Source organism: Siniperca chuatsi, linkage group LG14 (assembly GCF_020085105.1).
Source record: "Siniperca chuatsi isolate FFG_IHB_CAS linkage group LG14, ASM2008510v1, whole genome shotgun sequence".
Lineage (NCBI taxonomy): Eukaryota > Metazoa > Chordata > Actinopteri > Centrarchiformes > Sinipercidae > Siniperca > Siniperca chuatsi.
Genome location: NC_058055.1, coordinates 23908925 through 23931298, shown reverse-complemented (window position 1 = coordinate 23931298; position 22374 = coordinate 23908925). Strand labels below are relative to the sequence as shown.

Below are 22374 nucleotides of genomic sequence, written 5' to 3'. Positions count from 1 at the left end.
TATCTCAGTGACATGTATCTGAGCTTACTTATTCAAAGCAAGTTTTTCTGTCTGACTTGACACAGCTAAAATGTAAAAAATGAATTAATGAATAATTAATTAATTTGTAGTTCTGTGACTTCAAACTGTGGATTCAAAAACGGATTTAGTTCCACGCTTTATTTTGTTAACACCGGAAGTACTATGTTTTATTCCGGCTAGCTTGACACTGGTGTGGAAAAGATGGCTGCTTCGGCGGCAACGGCGAGTTCGTCCCCCGGTTTGTGTCCAAATTACGCCGTGATTTGCTCCTTCCTGGAGCGGTATGGAGCGTTGTTGGACTTACCGGAGCTCACCTTTCCTCAGCTGGAGCGATATCTGCAGGACACATCCTCAGGTAGGGCAGAAAAACACCCAGCTGCTAACGGGAGGAGGAGAGACTTCACCATTGCTTTAATGATAATGGTACCGTGCTAGCAGGCTAGCAGCTACGTTAGCTAGTCGTGTGTTATTGTGTGGTTTTCTAACCTTCTTGTTTACTTAAATACAAGTTAAGTGCGTCTCAGAGCTGCTGTTCGAAGTGGAAAATGTGTCTATGCTTAATTAAGTGATTATTAAGCTGTGAGCTCGCCGAATTACTCGATGTTTTATCACACTTTTTAGTTTTTGAATAGGGCTTAATTTTTTCCAAGCAGCCTTTATCTGTCGCTGCAACGTTACTCGTAACACAACACAGTCAGGGATGTGTGGTGATTATAGTGTTTGCGAGGCAGTAAAGATGGCGATAATTCATGCAACACGTCGTGGATTTTGATAACCTATCGGTGAGGATGTCGTTGTCTGTAACGGGCACGCGATTGTGCACTTTATTCACAGTTAAAATATTTTGCCATGTAGTGGTTCGCACAGCTTCTGTCAAAGCACCCGTAACGGCGACAACTTCCGGTGGACGCTTTCAAAATAAACCCCTTTTTTTGGTGCCCAAAACATCATCCTGTTATTGTTTAATATACAGTGACGTTCTCGCTGTGCATTGAGTAACTATTGAATGCATAGTTGTATACATGTCCACATATTCTTTTGGTATGTATATCGATCTTCCTGTACGTGTATATTAAGATAAAGTCGTTCTACTTCCGTTTGTGCTCCTTATTATGGTTGACTTGACTTTTTAAATTGAGTTGGGCTGCTTTGCGCATGCGCAGTCTGAAGTCGTCCTCATTGAGTGTCTTATATTTTTCGCTTCACATTGACATCTGCTCTGGGGCACAATGTAAGATCTATTTTGAATAGTTAGCATCTATATTAATGCCATTAATTCTCAAATGCTACCCTCAACTGCAGAGGGCCTTTATTTTGAAGCAGGCTTGTATGAGCTAAGCCTTAATTTCTAATTCCCTCTGTTTGATAAGTATATTTGATCATATTTAGTATGAAGCTTCCCAGTTTTCTCATCTTTTCCCGTTTGTCCTGTTAAAATTGTTGTTGCTGCATTATGCTGTTAATACAAACTCAACACTTCCTGTATCCGTTTCAAATTAAAAGCCCTCTCATTGGACAGTTTCCCTTCACTTTCCTGACAATAAATGGTATTTATTGTGAAACATTTGCAGGAAGGGATTAAAGGCCGACAAAGCTATTCTAAAAGTGCGTTCTTAAAGTTAACTCGTCATCAGATCGTGCTGTGTAAATCCACACACATGATCAGTTTAATTTTTACTCTGTGCGAAGTGTGTCCACTCGTGCTCCAGAGGGTAAATACCCTCAGGCGTCACCAAATAAAGACAAAACACACCTCTCAGGTACTCCGAATATAAACCTAAATGGCCATTCTGATTTACAGCACAGTCAAATATTTAATAACGATCATCATCTTAATGAGCTGCAAAAGCTAAAACATTAGCATCATCACTGCAATTACATGTGGTCACTATCCTCCTCCTCCTCTTCAATTCAATTTGGCTTTATTGGCATGGGGAACAGACGTTAACATTGCCAAAGCATTGGTGAAATAAAAATATATGTACAACATCATCATCTTCCTCTTCATACACCAAACTTTACCCTCTGCACAACAAACACTTTCCACACTTTGTTTTTGCAGTTACTGTGTTGACACACCTGATCCCATTCCCTCAAGTGCAATTTTATTTTTAACATCTGTCTCCTCACTTTATTTGTGGCTATTTTTTGTCTCAGCGTACTACATATATATATTTTTTTATTTTTAGGCTTTATTCTTGCTTCATTTTGTGTATAGTAGATGTTAATGTATATAGTAATGTTTTTGTTATTTTTATTTTTTAAGTTAATTATCTCTGCATCTGTTCTGGTACTTCTGCTCCGGTGACACCTGAATTTTTTCCTGCGTGGGATCACTAGTTTATCTTATCTCTGAGAATGTCCTTGTAAAATGAGCGGACAATTGTAACCATAAAAGTGGAGCTCCACGTATATATCTTTTTGAAAAAAAAATTAAAAAATCCATATCCACAAAGAAAGCAACACTTTTTTTGATGTTTACAGGTTTAACTTGGATCTGAACTCGGTGGTGTGAATTGTTCATTTTGATTAAATGTTTGTTTGTTTTTTTTAGTGTGTCTTTCATGAACAAAATCTTAATTTTTAAGCTAACATTTAAGCTCTCACACTGTGACAAATGTAGGTTAAATTGAACTTATATGGTGAAGAGAGAAGTCTAAGCTCAAGGGTCTACTTACTAATCATACATACCTGTCAACCTCATCTCAACAGTCTCATTCAGTAAATGGAGCTGGCTCAGGTATCATCATCACGTGACCCTAAATGTGAACTTTTGGTCACATGACAAAGGGTGGATGGCCTCCTCGACCTTGATCCATATACAACCACTTGTTATCACGGGACCCAAAAACATTTAGGTCAAGCGAGAACACCTGAGCCAGCTCCCATCCACTGAATGAAGTCAGTGAAAGGCGGCTGAAAGCTCCGAATCATTAGTAAGTGGACCTTTATGAGCAGAAATTACACTTGTGATTCATTTATATACGAGAACGAGGACCAGTGAATACGTGCACACCTTGTTGCCCAGTTTTGATTGGGCTGTGTGAAAATATTGCGGTCATATCCTGGTTTTAAGAAAGTCTTTGTCGTGGTTTTGCCCGACCTGAATATGAGAGCGGGGTTGTTCCTAACCCCGTCTGCGACCTCAGGACTACGTACATCACTCCATGATTCGGTCACATAGCTCTCTGTACGCATACCTTAGGGAAAAGTCTAAAAGTTATGTTTTTTTACCTGTTATCCAGCAGCGGGTTGCATATTCAAAGGTATTTTCACAATCATACAGATGTCTGCTTTAGTGGACTAAAAAGTACAATTTCTCACTGGAATGGAGCAGAAAGTAGCAGAAAATGGCGTCACTTGAGTTGAAGTACCTCAAATTTGTACTTGTACTAATAGTGTGTAATAATATACTGTATTATATAAGAAATATAATTGATATATAATCTAGTATATAATATACAAAAGGCATGTTATTGTGATGTACAATATTAATATGGTCATTTTATCTCAGTGACATGTTTTTCTGCCCAGCTAAAATGTAGAAATAAAATACATTTGCAGTCCTGCGACTGCTTGTCTGCTTTCTCACTGGAGTGATAATGTGTTTGCCCCAGGCCGAAACCTACGTTTAAATCCAATATTTCCACCGACTGCACCGCTTTGCTCCTCTTTTTCTTTGCTGAAACGTACGTTAAGTCCAGTCTTTGGAAATATTAGATTTAAACTCGTGTTTCGCCCTGGGGACAAGTATTTTATCATTCTGGGAACACGCTATAGACGTCTGAGGGCTCACTTAAAAAAATACCGTTTTGAGTTTTCTGAGTATGAAAGGCTATGTGGCTGAATCATGGAGTAACGTACGGACTATATCTATATTTCTGATCACTGCACAGGCACCTCTACAACTCGAGTGAAAAACAAAACTACATCATTTATTAGGGTAGAAGTGGTCAAGTATTGCTTTTTTTTTTTGCGAATATGACCAAAGACAGTTTAAAAGTCCTCATCGGGATACTAATGTGCACGTAAATGTTGTTAGTTTAACGATTTTAAAGGAATATTTTAGGTCAAGTTCATGAAAACTGTGGTTAGTGAATGGTGTGAAGATCAGGATGTGACGGATGAAAACTGCTCGTCTGTAGCAAACCTCAAACACGGTTAGTTTACTGTATATTGTGCTTCAGCTGACACAAATGAGGCGTTAGTAACTTTTGATGCTGAGTTATATCTTAAATGGGTTTTTAGACGCTTTGCGAGTGATGCAGTGATCACATCGTCTTTCTGATCTTTCCTCAGTTCCAAAGCTGCTGGTTGATCTTCACGTCAAGTTGCTGAGGAAGATCGGCAAGTCGGTGTCAGCAGACAGATGGGAGAAGTATCTAGTAAAGGTAAATTATTAACTTTTTATATTTATTTACACACAATGCACATGTAATAAAACAATATGGGTTTTTGGAAAATGGATACAGATTTTTTTAATTCATAAAACACAACATAAACCTGAAGCTGCATTAATTGATTTGTTTGAATTTATTTATGTATTTATTTTTTGCTGAACAAGCCATAAACAAACATCTGACATATTATCACCTTTTTATAAAGTTGGTATGGCGAATGTGTTAGCAGACATTTGTCTGTTTTACACAACCAGCAGACACAGAACATCATGTTTTGTGATCACCTGGTGAATTTAAGTCCAATACATACGCTTTTCCTGAGAAAAATGTGTTTTTGCTACTAAATGCTCCACAATGTTCACCAGCTAGTCGCTAACTTTGTCTGTCTGCAGTTAAGTGGTGGGCAGGTAAACCTGTTACCTGTTGCTGCTGGAGAACGGGGTTGAGTTGCAGGCCGTAAAACCAAAACAACAATCTAAAAGAGGCTAAAACGCTCTGCAGAGTTTGGGGCTGATTCTCTGTGCGTTCTTCACTACGAGCGACTTCTTTCACATTAATCATCTGATCCATCGTTAATATGAGAAATATTGATTTGTGCTGCTTTACGACCTGTGGAGAAGTATCTGAAATCACATTTAGACCATCATGGGGCACTCAGACTGTCCATTAAAAGCCTGCTTATAATTACTGTAATACTCAAGAGTGCATTTATGAAATTGGTCCAAATTCCTCATCACCACATGGAGACGATATCAGAAACAACTGAAACCTTCTGTCAGTTTTAGCCGAGGCTCTCAGAGAGGTGTTGATTTAACCTGGGTAATTGTTGAGGTAGTAGTTCATGGTATTTTCCTTAACTTTCCACACGTTGTTGGTGAGAAGTAATTGAAATCATGTTTGAACTACAGCAAAGATGTCAGTGCATTAAGAGCGTCCACTTTTGACATCATCTCACCTTGTTGTTGTGTGTAAACAACCATCTACAACCAGGTTTGATCAGACTTTATTGGTATTGTCAGCCAGAGAGGTTGCATAAATGTGTCCGTCTGTATGATGGAGTCTAACAACACTCAAGCAAGCAGATAACAAGAAATTATGACATTTGAACAAAAATAGGATAAGGATTTCACATTATATGCGTTAATTTGCTGATTAAATTTCTCATTTTCCTTGCAGGTATGCCAAGAGTGCAACACCACCTGGGCATGGGAACTCGAACAAAAAGGATACAAGCAGATGCCGGTGGAGTGCAAGACGGGGATACTTAAAGTAAGCTCACTGTTTATTTTGTTGTTGTTCTTGCTTTTTCGAATGACAGTCTGGTTTCCTCGCCCATTTTAATTGTTTTTTTTATTTTTTTTATTATTGCAGCTTTAAAGAAAAGGGTTTAGAATGAGTTTAGAGAAAGAAGCAGTGGTGTAGCCTAAGATATTTTGACATGTCACAGCATGAAAAGCACACTGATTGTAGTACAGTGTAATTTATAACATTAGTGATGGCTGAATTCCATTTAGGACTGTGTCTGAAATCACTCGCTATTTACTATATAGTGCACTATACGTCTGCCATTTTGCTTGAATGTCTGAATTGTGAGTGTGAAATTTATCCACTATGAAAAAAGTTGTGTGCATGGCAAGTACACTCATTTCTTATCATCTTGTCAGTGCTCTCTGGTGGACAAACCATCATGGTGACACTTTTTCTTCTCTCAAACCTAGTTTCTTGTTACTTCAGATGACATATACACCGATACGATATATCTGCAAAAAGCTAATATTGGCCGATTTGTCGGTCTAGCTCTAATTTGAACAACACTTTAATGGCTTCTGTTATCTCCTTCCATCTAATGGATATTGTTTTGGTGTGAGTTGCCGAGTTTTGGAGATGTCGGCCGTAGAGATGTCTGCCTGTTTTTAATATAATGGGGCTATACGGCACTTGGCTTGTGGTGCTCAAAGCGCCAAAAAAAAACATTTGAAAAACTCAACAGCAATGTCTCTTTCCAGAAATCACGATCCGGTTACTCGAGATAATCCACAGATTTGTTGTGAGCAGCTTCATGTAGGAACTGTCGGTAGAAAGAAAATAGTTCCTTACATGAAACTGCTCACAACAAGGTCAGCACCACAAGCCGAGTGCCATTTAGTCCTATTGTATAAAAAAATTCTCTACGGCTGATATCTCCAAAACTCGGCAACTCACACCAAAACAATCTAGATGGATAAACAGCACAACAGGTAAGAGGTAAAATATGTACTTTTGATTTTGGGGTGAACTGTCCCTTAAAGTACGGAGTGACATTAATAAATGCTTGTATAACAACCGGCCTCGGCCTCCAGACTGTGGTCAGGAAGCAGAGGGGAGACTGTTTTACTGTTCCAGGGCTGAAGTTGCAGCTAACTTTGGGGTTAACCCCCATCGCTGCACTCAGCTGCTCATAAACAAAACTTTGTAGCATTTATTTTCTGACAAACTGCTTCTGTGCATGTGGGTAACTTTGCCAAATTGTGACGAACAGCATAAAAACAGCAACATATAAACAAAATTTTTTCCTAACAACTATGAATCCTCCATTTTTATCAGCAACGGTAATTATTTCTACGTTGTTTTTTTCACTCACAGAATTAAAATATGTCAAGTAAAAACGGTACATCTTGTGATAGATTTTATAGTATTCTGAAACAATCTGTGCCTTTCTTCTTTCCTCAGTATTTGTGCGAGTGTCAATTTGATGAAAACATAAAGTTTAAAACTGCCATCAATGAGGAGGACCCAGATAAAATGCGGCTGCAGCCGATCGGCCGGGACAAAGACGGTCAGATGTATTGGTTTCAACTGGATCAAGACGACAATGTGCGCGTTTATGTGGAGGAACAGGACGACCTGGACGGGTCATCGTGGAAGTGCATCGTCAAGTAAGCGGACAAAAGTGATTTTAATGGAACAAATATGCTGCAGGCACTGTGAAATGAAACACAAATTTAAATGCTAATTCCCTCTATAAAAGCGGGTACTCTGTGTTTTTTACTCTGAAAAGGGGAGCGGTTGTATTCATCTACTCTCTTCTCCCTGCAGAGATAGAAATGACTTGGCTGAGGTTGTGGCTCTGCTGAAGACACAAATCGACCCGGCGCTGTTAAAAAAAGAGCAAGAACAGGAAACCAAACCTGACGGTGAAGAAGATAAAGAGAAAGCAGAAGAAGGTAAATCTTTTTTTGTTTGTTTTTTTCACCCACCCCTAGTTCACAGTTACGTGACACCAACAATTGAAACCGAAGATTCCCACCCCTCGTCTTCTCTATTATCTAGGAGCGGTAATTTGATCTGTTATTTCATGTTTACATCACAGGTGAAGTTAAAAAGATCGAGGACACATCAGATGAAGACAACAAAGACTCCGACAAGGCTGTCTGTCCAGTTTCACCAAAGACAGAGAATAATGAAAAAGTAACACAGAAAGACGACTTGAAATCAGAAGCTTCTGAGGCCAAATCATCACTGAATGGCGTCACTGAAGACAAAACTGAAACAGAACTCTGTTCAGAAAAGCCTGCTGTGGATCTCAGTATCAGTACAAAAGCCCAGAACATCAAAGAAGAGCCGATGGAGGTGTCAGACACTAAAACAAGCACAGCAACAAGTGAACCTGCCTCTGAGACTCCATGTATATCAGTAAAGCCAGAAAAGGGAGAGGAGGCCAAGAGGAACAGCGCAGAGGAGATTCAACAAGCTCTGAAGAATGACCAACAGGCCAAAATCCCTTTGAAAAAAAGAGGAATGAAGTTTAGTGAAGAAAAAGTAAAGAATAGTGGCATTATAGTGCAAAACCCATCTGTTTCTCAGGTCAAGGAAGCTCCTAAAGCTGACTCAACTCCTGAACAGACAAAGAAAGCTCAGAGTGTAAATGATCATGTTAATGGCGAGGTTCAGCCTACATCAGAGAAAGGGCTCCAGACTCATTTGTGCGAGTCACTAAAAGACGCTGCCGCCGACAAAGAGCAGACGAATGAACCAGCTGCAGGTAAATCTGTAGCAGCCAGAGAAAATGACTCGACATCCACAGACAAGGATGACGTGAAAGATAAGACGGACGAAGCTCGCAGTGTAGAGAAGGTCACAGAGGGAGTCAAATCACACCAAGCAGACTTGGACAAGAAAAATCTAGATATGCAGGTAGAAAAGGAAAGCACTGCATCAGAAGAAAAGAAAGAAACACACAAGTCTCGCCCGCCACCAACAGAACCGCCACCTTTACCTAAAGATGTAAATAATGCACTTGAGAAGTCGTCTAATCATGAAGAGCATGAAAAAATAAAAGAATCCAAACCAGCAGATACGAAAGAGTCTTGTACAGTAGACAAGAGGACCACATTAAAGGAAACTAATAAAACATTAACAACTGGTGAGTCAGAGGAAGTCAAATCCAAAGAAGTTGAATCAAAAGATTTTGAGAAAAATGCAGCATGTGTAGACATGGACACGTCAGAGATGACAGGAAATGTAACAGACATGAAGCAAACAGAAAAGAGGGATGCTAAAGAAATAGGGACATGTGAGACTAATGTAGAGAAATCAGATAACTCGGCGCTGAAAGAGAAGCCAGGAGTTGTCAAAATAACAGAGACACAGTGTGTTGACAAAGATCCTGCAAAGAAATCTGTTGACTCTGAAAACGCTGTATCACCATCTGTTATTAAAAAGACAGAAATACTAAAAGACAGTGATAATACAGAGACCCAAGAGGCCACACAAAGTTCTAAGGTCATTAAAAAGGCAGAGAAACCATTAATCAGTGAGAAATCAGAAGAAACATCCAACGCTAAAGAGAGTTTGGAGACTTTTGTTGTTAAAAAGCTAGACAAATCAGAATCATGTAAAGGCAGAGATGAGGCAGAGAAAGCTAGTGCCGCCTCCGAGACTAATGCTGAAAAGACGGAGAAGACTGAAAAGACGGAGAAGACTGAGAAGACTGAAAAGATGGAGAAGACTGAAAAGCATGAAGATATAAAGAAAACTGTCAACTGTGAAGACAAAACGATACATGATGTTGGCAGAATAAGCGACTCTACGCCCGGGCCTATGGAGGTAGAAGCAGTGGCCGTTAAACACGATCTGACAAAGCCACAAGAGGATGACAAAACTGAGATAAACTCGGTTGCACAAAAGACAACAGAGGAAGCATCTGAAGGGAAAGATAAACCATCCAATACTGTTAAGAAGACAAACGTCTCTGAAGAAACTGATAAAAAACCTGAAAGGCCAGACACAGAACAGAAAAAGGTGTCTGAAGAACAGCCTAAAAATATCGTGGCAGAGCATCCGTCATCAGACAGTAAAAAAGACGCAGACAAGGAAAATGTAAAGGACACAGACAATGGAAAACTTAAAAATGACAGTGAGAAACACCCGCGTCAAGACAAAGAAGGTAAAGAGGATTCCGCGACAGATAAACTCTTGAAAACTGATGAATCAAAGGAGGAGAAACATAAAGGTAAAGAGAGTGAAACCTCAGCCAAAATGGAGGAATCAACTGAAACGGAGAAAGCGAGCGACCCAAGCAAAAAAACGGACACTGAAAAGCCCACTGAAGAGGAAAGTAAAACCAAAAGTGAAGAAGAGGAGTCTGCAACAAAAAAAGAGGTGGCGAATGGTGGGGAAGCTCCGTCAGATGCTCGGGAGGTGGGTGCCCGTCGGAAAATCAAGCGCCCAGCCCACCGAAGGAAAGCTGAACTTCAGAGAGAGGAGAGACACGGGGATTCAGAGTCTGATACGAACACGGGGAGATCTCTCCGAAGATCGCCGAGGATCTCCAGGCCGACACCAAAGGCGGTAGAGATCCATGACAGGAAGCTGGAGAAATCGCAGGCTGCTCCACCGGCCGAGAGGCGCGAGGAAGACAAGAGTGAAAAAGAAAAAGACGAGGAAGAGGAGGACGAGGAGGAAGAGGTGAAGGCTGTTCAAAAGAAACCAAGAGAGAAAAAGGCTGATCAGGGTGGTCAGCCCAAACCTAAGGTAAGATTGCTCACTAGGTTGCCCTATTTACGTCTTTGTCAAAGCATCTTTTATGAAAGTTGATGTTTAATAATAGTGGTTTTACACGTTTAAGCCAAAAAAACTATGTGCTTACAGCTTTGTTAGGGCCGACTTTTATGTTCGAACTAACGCGTAATTCGTTGGAATTAATTCAAACACAACCCGTATAGCATAAGCGTAGCACTAGTGTCCTCTAGGTCAATAGGAGAAGCAGTGGTGGAGGTCCTGCATTGAAAATGTTACTTAAGTAAAAGTAAGTATAATCATGGAAATGTACTTAAAATATTACAAGTGAAAGTACTCAATGCAGATAAATGTCCCTTGTGAGTTTAATACTATTATATTTTATAACATTAAATGTTTCTGCTTGAAAAAATGACAAACGATTATCAAAATAGTTGCCAGTTAATTTCCTGTCAGTCGGCTAATTAATCAATTGACTAATTGCTGTTGGGTAGCTTAATTTATAACAAAGCATCATATTTTATAAGATCTTAATTTGTAAAGTAACTAATAACTAAAGCTGTCAAATAATTGTCGTGAAGTAAAAGTACAATATTTCCCTCTGAAACGTAGTGGAGTAGAAAGTAGCATGAAAAAAGACTGAAGTAAAGTACAAGTACCTCAAATTTGTACTTGAGTAAATGTACTTCCACCACTGCCCTCTGCTGGACCACAAGGCAAAAAAACTTCAAACGGTCTGTTGCGTTTATAGACTGTAAATTTTGAACAGGTCATTACAGTTCGAATATTTAAATTTTTCCCATGTTCAAATGAAATTTCATATAAAAAGTGACAGCTGTAACTTCCATATTTTAGCTTTTAAAACTGAAACCAGGAAGGGCCCCATTAAGGTTAAAACAAAGCATTTTAAAAAATTACAGGGCCACTTGCATGAATTGGGAAATTATTTAAGTTGTAAGCACAAAGGATTTAGTGCGCTGTCCTTTTAACTAGTCTCCTCTGTTGAAAGTCAACGCGTTGTGCTTGTTTAAGGGGCGAAAGAGACGGAAGAATCGGTGGTCCAACACACGAACGCGTCGTAAAAAGAAAGACTCCGAAGATGAAGACGACAACAGCAACGAGGAGTCCAGTGAAGAGGAGGAGACTGAGGAAGAGGATGACAGCGACGAAGACTACAAGGTCGAGCGAAGCAGAAAGAGGCGGAATCGTAACCGCGAAAGGCGAAGCTCGGACTCCTCGACATCCTCAGACGACGACCTACCTCCAAATGACGACCCCTGCAAACATTGTGGTCTTCCAAATCACCCTGAGCTGGTGGGTACTCACAGGATTTCACACGTGTTTTTATTTATTAGCAAGTAGTTTTCAAATCAAGTTTAAAAGTGATTTTACAGGAAGAAGAAAAGGGAAAGAGGGAGATAGAAGAGACAGAAGATGACAAAGCCAAAGAAAACAAATAGATTTTAAGATTTGAGTCGAGGAGCAACAGCTGCAAACGTCTGTCACCTTTTTAGTTTTCAGCCTTGACCTTGGAACAGCCACAAGTACTTGCTCTTTTCTCGATTAATTGATTATAAAATGTCAGAAAATAGTTTCCCAGTTTCCCAGAGTGCAAGGTGACATCTTCAAATGTCTTGTTTTGTTCGACCAACTGTGCAAATCCCAAAGATATTCAATTTACAATGATATAAAACAGAGAAAAGCAACAAAATCCACATATTGGTGAAGATGGAGCCAAGGACAGTTTGGCATATTTGCTTAAAAAGTGATGTAAACAAACATCTGTCCCCTTTACAGATCTTACTGTGTGATTCGTGCGACAGCGGGTACCACACCGCCTGTCTGAGGCCTCCCCTCATGATCATCCCCGACGGAGAATGGTTCTGTCCACCGTGTCAACATGTACGTACCAGTCAGAGCGCCAAATATTAAAGAGAAAATAAATGACACGTGATAATAGGTTTAATGTTTCGTTAATCCCCCCTCTGTAGAAGCTTCTCTGTGACAAATTAGAAGAGCAGCTCCAAAATCTCGACGCTGCTTTGAAAAAGAAGGAACGGGCTGAGAGAAGGTGAGACATTTTGTGCCTCAACTGTTCATTAAAAATGAGAACTAATACTGTATGGGCTGCTTTTTTTTTTTTTTTTTTTTTTTTTTTTTTTAGGGATTGCAACAGTGACACTCAAGTAGTCCCAGCAAATGATATCTGCTTTAAGTCAATATTTCTTTATATTGTAATGCTCTGATAATTCTGTCCACTCCCTGTAGATTTAGATGAACTCTAATTCAGCTTTTCCTGTATAATCTCAGCTCCTTCAAAGTAAAAGCTTTGCAGTGCTGCCAACATTTGAACACAAGTGAATAGTTATCGTTAAAACACACGTGCTAATTATTTTAACAGCAAATACTGAAGAGTATATTGGTTTGGGTTAGTATGATTTATATTATACTTGACGTTGTAATGAGGCGTATTCAGAGAGGTGGTATTCAGTTTATGTGATGTGTATTATCTCCTCCAGGAAAGAGCGTCTAATTTATGTTGGAATCAGTGTTGAAAACATCATCGCGCCCTCAGTAAGTAGAGTGTGTGATTCTACATTTTGGCCAAATAAATATTCGCCTGCTGATGTTTGTAACGTGAACTCATGCTCTTTACAGGCGGAGGTAGAGGAGGAAAAGCCAGAGATCATAATCAAAGAGAAGAAAGAACCAAAGCGAAGTAAGAGCTGGGGTCGAAGGTCTACGAGGGCGAAGAAATCCATCAGCTACAGGTCTGAGACGTACTTTTTAATATTTTTATTTTATTTTCACATTCAGTGGGTTTGTTGTTAAGATGATTTGACGTGAAGTGTAAGACTACAGAAAGCATTCGGAAAGTTAGATTTTATTGATCCCGGGGGAAATGTTAGAGCAGCACAGAGACAGGCTAAGAGGTAAGAGAACAGATTAAAAAAAAACCTATTTGAATCAAATAAATAAAAATATAAGTTAGAAATTAGAGAGATTACAATGAAAAGCTATATACTGTACATTATATACAATACCTTTAATTATATAAGTGAATTGTTCAAATATTTGTGTGAAAGAGTAGAAAACTCAAGCAGCCATGATGTGTGTGTGTACTATATATAATACAAATATTAAAATATAGGTATGCATAATAAATGTAATAGTCATAATATATTTAAGTATGTAGTGTCACATATATATGTGTACAGTAATATTACAAGAAAAAGAATACTGTGTGTATATATAATACAAGAATACATCATGTAGCATATAATATAAACATACAAAAATAACAATATAGTAGTTATGCAGTATTATTATATAGTGATACAAGTAATATAATGTAATGTAATGTAGTGTTAGATAGATTTGTACTGTTAGACCTGATATATTTTATGCATCTTTGTTAGTAGCCAATGCTAATTAGCTAGCGTATCATTTTCTTTTCTCCTAGCACCACCCGGAGTGATTCGGCTGTTGCAGTTACTGATGGCAGAGCTGCATATGGTCAGCTTTTTGTACAGGCGGCAAAGATTTTGAGCAAGGCAGCTGCAGGAAAAATCTGACATACTGATGATCTACTGCTCATAAAATGGAGTTCTTGTCTATGTCGATGTTAATTTTACAGATTTGATGAATTCGATGAGGCGATCGAGGAGGCAATTGAGGAAGACATCAAAGAAGCCGAGGGCGGAGGTAGGAGGACATGAGTTCTTAGTCTCTTGAAAATGATTTAAAGCAATAAGCACTACATTTTGGAGAATGTGCTTTCTTGCTGAGTTAGATGAAAAGGTCGATACCAAAATCTCTGAAGCTCACTAATTCATACAAAAACAAAATTGTAAAAATGGCAAGAAATAGCCCGGTATGTAGCCCCACATAAAACCACAACACAGTCAGGCTTTTGTACAGATAAACGAGATAAAACATGTTTATTAGTGAGCTTTACCCCGAGATTCCACTGGGCACGGCTGCGTCGCGGAGCTGATCGCGGCCATTCTAGACGATGCTTGTGATCCCACCAGATGCGCCGCAGCGCGTCCCATAAGTGGGGCTTCACTCCGCTCTGCGGTGAATATGCAGCAAGTCTATTTTTGACAGAAGCCGCATCAAGCTGCACAGAACAGATGTACCGGGCAGGAAGTCACACACAGAAACGGCACAGAGAATCCAGTCAATTTTCAAAATAATACACTCCCGGTCACATATCAACAAAAAAACACAACTAAAACAGACAAAAATAGAAACCATTTAACTACGTAGCCTACTTACCCACGGTACAAGCACAAAAAGTCAAGGAAAAAGGACCAAATCAACAAGTCAACAACAACTGAGCAGGCAAACCACTTTGCTTCTGAAACGCTCCTGGTGAGATATGAAGCCGCTTGGAGGACAGAACAGAACCGGCTCACAGCCGTGTCCGGTGGAATCCCGACGTCAGAGGTGCTGGCGGGTGGAAATTTTTACCTTTTGACGAGCCAGGCAAGTCGTTTCCCCCTATTTCCAAAGCTAATCGGCTACTGGCTCTAGCTTCATATTTCGAGTACAGACATGAAAGTGGTATCGACCTTCTCATCTAACTCTTGGCAAAAAAGCGATAAGCGTATTTCCCAAAATGTCAAACTGTTCCTTTCAAGATCTGAGAAAATGATGAGGGGTGTTTTTCACAGGAGCTGGTCGGGGTAAAGACATGGCCAACATCACAGGCCACAGAGGAAAGGATATGTCCGCCATCCTCCAAGGAGAGGAGGGCAAGGAGAACGGCCGCCCGCCACGACCCACCACCGGTCAGCGCAGGAAAAAACGCCGGCGACTCAATGACCTGGACAGTGACAGCACCGTGGACGAGGAGGAAAGTGAAGAAGAGTTTCGCCTCACTGAAAGGTAGACAAAGACAAAACCACACTGACAGCAGAGATATACTTTTTGGCTTATTGGACTAATCTCATACCTGCTAATGAAAAGAGTTTATTTAGCTCGTAGCTGAAGATGTATGTTACATTTATGCATTTGTTCATTCTTCCGTGGCTGGATGCAGCTCGGAAGAAGAGTTTGTTGTATCAGATAATGACACGGAGGGTGAAACAGAGGCGGACTCCAACAACAGCGACTTTGGCAGCAACAGCAGTGGTAAGCATCGCTCTTCTTCGCGGACCAAGAAGCCACCGAAGCGACGACGAAGCTCCAGAAAGCGGCGGAGACCGAGAGGGTACTCGGATGATGAAGAAGAGGAGACTGATGAGGAAGATGAAGATGAAATAGGTATATATGGATTATTATAGTTGGTGTCGCGTCCCTGTTTTAGCCAAACATGCCTTTACAATCTGTTTTTACATATCTGTTACAACCACATAAAGATGTTACTGAAGATTTTATTTAATTATTGTTATTGTTGGGTTGTGTTGTGTGTTTGTTTTTTTTGTTTGTTTTTTTCAAGCTTGCGGAAAATTCACAGCCTTTGGCAATTTCCGGGGTCGGATTGAACAAAGTAGAATCCGCACACTGTTAAGTCGACTCCCATGGCTTCACCTCTCATAACCAGAGAAGATATCTTGTCAACAAACATGAACAGAAAGCTCCGATCAGTGTGCAAAGTCTTTTAAGTCTATTCCTCTTGTAGATGCGGTTTCTAGATTCGTTAAGACTATTTCGATTCGAGATAGCCAGAGCCAGATAGATATCTGGAGTCACGACAGTCCCGTAAACTGCAGCATATAGTGTAGCAGTTTACAGTGACTGTGGTGACTCAAGGCCGCTAATACAGCTATCATCATTATATTTGACTGACTATATTTGCTCGTTGCAATACCTGTAGGTATTTTATACATTAAAAAAACAAAAAAACACAAAAATTCTAACTAATTAAATTAATTCCATATATTGTCACGGCCTACTTCAAACATTTTAATATGTTTTTATTTGCTAAAACTCTATTTTTATTATTGTTCATCGGCTTTCAGTGGTAGTCAAGGTATGATAATATGATCATATTGTGTTGTCCAAAATTTACAAAAAAATGATTATGAAAAACTAACAGAATTAAGTTAATTAACGTTTGAAGGTGAAAATGGAACACAGAGATTTTTTGTCATATTGTTACACCAATAACGTATAAAATATTCATTGGCATTGTGATATTGATTGACTCCCAACAAATCCCACCACAGTTTTCTTGGAATAAGGGCTGGGCGATATATCGAATTAATTAGAATGTTTGTATTTGCACAAAGTGTAAAATGTCTACATTGTGAAAATCAAGTTAATAAAATAAGGTAGATGATAGCTGGTTACATTTAGCCATGTTGATCACGGCAGTCCCGTAAACTTTGACCCGGCCCGGTTTGAGATACAGACTAAACTAAAGACTCTGCACGCTGATCTGCACTCTCGGTTTGTGTAGGTGCAGATGAATCAACAGTCCATAGCTGTGTGGGATAACCAGTATTTTTTGAATATGCAAATCTGTGACAGCCTTGCAGGTAGTGGATGTCTTTTATTATTCTTCCTCAACTGTTTTGTTCACGCGGGCATAAAATAAAATGTTTCAATCAAGTCTCTCTGCATTCTGCAGGAAAAACAAATCAATGAATCGTCCCCACGCTTGAAAAAAACAAAGATTTACTTTTTAGGCCATATCGACCAGCACAGAGACCTCTTCAGGCATGTTAGTGCAGTAGGTACCTGCCAAGTTTATATTGCACCAAGGCGCCCCGGTAGCTCACCTGCATGCCACGTATCAAGGCTGAGTCCTTACCACAGCGGCCCGGGTTTGAATCCGGCCTGGACCCTTTGCTGCATGTCGTCCCCTCTCTCTCCTGCCTTTCCTGTCTCTCTCTACTGTGACTATCAAATAAAGCAGAAATGCCAAAAAATATTATAGGTTTATATTGCACTGATATGGCTCAACAAACCAGTTTGTCAGTATGCATTTGGTGCTGATTAATCAATTTGTCAGACAGAAAATGAATCCCAGTCAATTTTAAATAATTAACTAATCATTTCAGTAATTTATGAAAACATCTGTAAACATTCACTGGTTCCAGCTTCTCAAATGTGAGGATTTGCTGCTTTTCTCTGTTTTAGAGCTTGTAGATTGAATATATTTGGGTTTTGAACTGTGAGTCGGACAAAACTAACAGTTTTTGAAGACACCACTTTGGGCTCAGGGAATTTATGATCTGACTTATAGACTAAACAATTTAGCGAAAAATTAACAAACAAAAAATTTGTTTTCTTTTAGAGGATTCTCAGGTCTCTACTAATGCTTTGTATTCCTGGGAGGATTTATTTAAAAATCACGATTAAGGTCTAATGTACTGATTTCAAATAGCTGCACAAAATATTCATATTGTCTTTGAATCACACTTTGAAGCAGTCAGGACCTGTTTCATTGTATGGATTTATGTAAAATCTGTGACATACACTCTTTTTTTTTGTGTGTGTCCAGTGACTGAAGGGTCCAGTGAGTTCAGCGACAGTGATCTGGATGTGAGTCGACGGCGGTCTCGGCGGAGTCAGAAGAAGCAGGTGAACTACTGTGAGACGTCCGAGTCCGAAGGCTCTCAGGCAGAAACCAACCGGGCCAAAATGAAAGCCAGACGTCGCCAGGACAGCTCCGACAGCGAGGGTCAGAAACACACAGCACATTTTAAGAACTAGCTATGCCCCATGACATTTTGTTTTGATACCACAATGCTAATAATGATGATGATGATGATGATAATAATGATAATGATAATGATAATAATAATGATAATGCCTTTTTCTAATCTGAGTACTATTCATCCAATTATTTTACAAATTACCCTGTATTGGCACAAATATAAGAGTCCTGTCGGGAAAGTCTCCCCGAGATACTATTAGCCTTGCCTTTGCTCTCATAAAAAGTGAAACATGAAATCCTTCCAGATGAACTTTTATAGCTGCCTGCTTAAAAATCATGAAAAAGATTTATCAGCCTTTTCAGCACCATGGACAGTGACATTCAGACACTCTTGATACTCTGAACTGAATGAATGGAGTCACTGTGTGTCTTTAAAGGGGGAGTTCACCCTAAAATTAAAAAATACATATTTTTCCTCTTACCTGTAGTGCTGTTTATCCATCTAGATTGTTTTGGTGTGAGTTGCCGAGTTTTGGAAATATCAGCCGTAGAGACATCTGCCTTTTTTGAATATAATGGGACTAGATGGCACTCGGCTTATGGTGAAAATTGTTTCTACATGAAACTGCTCACAAATCTAGATACAGATATAGTTACACATTAAACTGGTATATATCACACAAGGCTGAAAATTACAGTGATTTGATGCAAACTATACTGTATATCCTTCCAGTTTTATCATAATAAATTAATTATTGATATAATTCAGGGAGCAAAATGTTTCTGCTCTAACCACCACATGTACGGAGGAGATGATACTCTGCTCAGCTTTAATCAGCTGTTTAATTGCCTAAAAACCAAATATACAAACAAGAGTCAATGTCAGCATATACAATATTACAATACAGATAGAAGTCACATTTCTTTCACCAATGGTAGTTGTGTTGACGGAAATATATTTTTTAAATAATGATCTTATTAGCGTAAACGGTTGTTAAGTATATCAGGGTAATCATGGCTGAACTACAAGCAGCTAAAGGTGTCTCTTGTTTTCTTTTCTCAGCGAGTTTCTCCAGAGACTCTGAGGAGGAGTCGAGGGATCGGAGGGTGAAGAGGAGAGCCGACTCCTCGGAGGAAGATTCCCGGCAGCGGCGCAGGCGGCTTGCACTAAAACGCAGGAGAGCCTCTGAAGAGGACGACTCGGACGATGACTCGGACGAATCATCGGAGGAGGATCGTCCCATCCGTAAACGGGTGAACCGCATCGACTCAGATGACTCGGACGACGAGGAACAGGAGGAGAAACTGAAGGAGAAGAAAGCAGCAGAAAAAACAGACGAGGAGTCAAAGGGAACAAACCCAGCGGACTGTAATCCGGTGGAGCTGCCACCCACCAACGGACAGAGCCCAATAAAGAGTCTCGGGGGCCTCATCAGCCGGCCCGCTGCCGCCGCCACTCCAGGCCCCATCCCACAGCTGGAGCCACCCAAAAACATCAGTGGCACGCCAGCTGCCGCCATAGCACCAAACGGTCTGGTTGGCCAGGAGATGGCAGCACCGGAGGATGATGAAGACGACCTGTTAGGAGTCACAGACCTAGTGGACTACGTCTGCAATAACGAAGACTTGTAAAAACAAAATGGTGTACTGTTTCATTTTTTGTGGTATTGTATTTTTATATTGCTTAACTTTATTATTCCCTCCCCCACCAACTCTTCCTCGTCGTCCTTTTTACTTGTGTCATCTGGAGCTTGAGTCTCAGCAATCTCTGCTACAGTAAGAACTGGATCCCCGCCACCAGTCTAATGCTGTCCCTGTGGGATTGTACAACAATAAGGGCACCAAACTATCAACTCTTATTTGTTTGGTATTAATCAGTTTACCTGCAAACTAACCACATCATCCAGCTCCACTGCCAAACCACCTCCTTCCTCTAAAAACGTGTCAGTCATTTCTCCTGTCACATCGTCCCGTTTTTTATTTTGTTACATCCAACATTTCTACAAATTTTAGCTCCTGTACTCGTCTACATTGATGGAAAATTGGCACTGAAATTATTTATTGTGTGGGAAATAGTTTAAGATTGCCTATTTGAATGCTAAATGACCGTGAGTAGGGCTGATATTATAACTGCGATATAATTCACAATAAATGGGAATGATCTTTTTTACATCACAATTTTCATTTTCACTGAAAAAACTTAGGTTTTCTCATGTTTTCTTACATCTGGAGAACAAGATTTGTAGGCCAGGGCATCTCTGCAGCACTATGGTACTTCATTATAATGCTGTTTTGTCACACATTTGACCTTTTATCTAAATATTGCAGTTTCTGCGATTTGGATATTGTAATTGCCATATTGCGATTAATTGTGCCACCCGAGAGTAAACTAAGTCATTCCATAATTGATGTGAAGTTCTGGGCATCTGTTAAATATGAATCTTGGTTTTACATTTTATCCCTTAAAGGAATAGTTTGACATTTTGGGCAAAGAGCTTATTTATAAGCCTTCGGGCAGAGATTTAGATGAGAAGACTGATACCACTCTCATGTCTTTTTGGTAAATATGAAGCTACAGCCAGCAGCCAAATAGCTTAGCACAAATACTGATTTACTTTTGATAAGCCTCAAGGGAGCACCTTTCTACTAGTCAAACAGAGCAGCCACAGCAGGACCAGAGAACCCGGCTGCTTGTCTGTTTGCCTCTAGCTACTGTGGCTATGACTTGCTATGCTAATAGTAGCTATTCGGCATACTGAAGCACGGCTAGTTCATGGGTGCTAAGCCCATACGGATTTAACAGATGAAATATAGCGTGCTAATCAGTGAGCTTTAGAGGTATCATTTTGCCACTTTTGTGCAGAACCAGGCTAGCTGTCTTCTCCTGTTTCCAGTCTTTATGCTAAGCTAAGCTAATTGCCTGCTAGCTAGAGCCTTATTTTAAACGGACAAATATGCATTGAGACATAAGAGTGGTATCAAACTTTTCATCTAACTCTCCTCCAGAAGTGTATTTCCAAAAAATGTCGAACTTTTGCTTTAAACTATTCTGGCTTTTTTTTATATATATATATATATATATATATATATATATATATATATATATATATATATATATAATTTGAGAAAGCTTTAGATGAGACTATTTATTCTTGTCGAATAACCTTCTAGACTAATAACTAGTCGACCAACCTTCATTTGTCAGCCCTCCCCTTGAACTTTTTTGTTAAATGATAGAGTAGGTTTTGTATATTGTATACATATATAATTATTTTAACTATGTGCGCTGCCATCAGTATCAGTGGTGAACTCCCAGTGTTTTGAGTACTACGTTTTATTGGGGGGGGGACAAAATAAGAAGTAAAACTCTTGTCCCTCCTAATCTTGAGATCTAGTCTAGTTTCCTCTTATTACATTTGTTACCATTTGTGATTTTGTTTTTTTAATAATGTGTTTTTTTTTTTTTGTATATCTAAACTTTTATTTGTCGTCTCAAAATGTAAAGTGTCTTATTTTCTTTGTACATTGTCCTTCATAGAAGGTTCGAAAACCTGCAGACTCGTGGCTTTTATTAACTAAAATAACACTAAGCTACACAAACACCCTTCTGTTCTTTTTTTTCATTTTTGTTTCTTATTTTACTCCCCTGGATCTTCCTGCATACAAAAACCCATGTTTTTATTCACACTCTGTATTTTCATAATCTTGAGTTGACGTTCGGATCAAGTTGCAGTAAACTGCCAACTTTTAAGACCCAAACCATATCAAAGAGTGTGGAAAAATCCCAAAAATTAGTGGAATATTTTGTTTTGAAGCGAGAGTCAGGATGCAGTTTTTTGAATGGGGGGAAATGGACGGAAAAAACAAACAAACCAATGACTTCACTGACCTCTGCTGGAACCAGTCTGTGTGTATATCTGTAGTTTTTGCTGTAATATATTTAGAGGCATTTTTTTAATCATGGAAAAATATATTGGGCAATTCTTTGGGATTGCATTTGTTTCTAATAGTTTTCTTTTGTAGGGAAGTAATATTGGCACAACAGTTTTTGTAACAAAACCAGAAAACTTTGGCATGTTATAAGGAACTCCTGATCTGTTGCATTAGTGGACGCCGCAGGATATCTCATCATTTGCAGTGAAACTGCATAGGTAAGCATGCGCTGACGTACTAAAGGCATGTTACAGAAGCTCGGGGGGGGGGGGGAGAAAGGATTATTGTAGAAAATAATCTAGGACAGCTGAATCTGATTTAAGAGAGGAAATGAGGCCTGTTTTGTAAAATATTTTGTAAATTAGTCTCAGCATGGTCTTCACAGAGGATAAACTACTCTATTTATCATAC

At 39.5% G+C, this 22374-nt stretch overlaps 1 protein-coding gene across 1 annotated transcript; it reads left to right on the top strand.

The window, feature by feature from the left end:
- Positions 1-149: 149 nt before the first annotated feature.
- rsf1b.1 (remodeling and spacing factor 1b, tandem duplicate 1) lies at positions 150-20435 on the top strand. Its single transcript, XM_044221408.1, has 16 exons — positions 150-376; positions 4321-4412; positions 5598-5690; positions 7131-7336; positions 7497-7624; positions 7771-10433; positions 11451-11732; positions 12216-12320; positions 12410-12489; positions 12938-12992; positions 13077-13189; positions 14056-14123; positions 15098-15311; positions 15466-15689; positions 17875-18054; positions 19094-20435. Exons 1-16 carry the CDS (start codon positions 223-225, stop codon positions 19660-19662), a joined length of 5226 nt encoding a protein of 1741 aa, XP_044077343.1. The 5' UTR covers positions 150-222; the 3' UTR covers positions 19663-20435.
- Positions 20436-22374: the final 1939 nt, after the last annotated feature.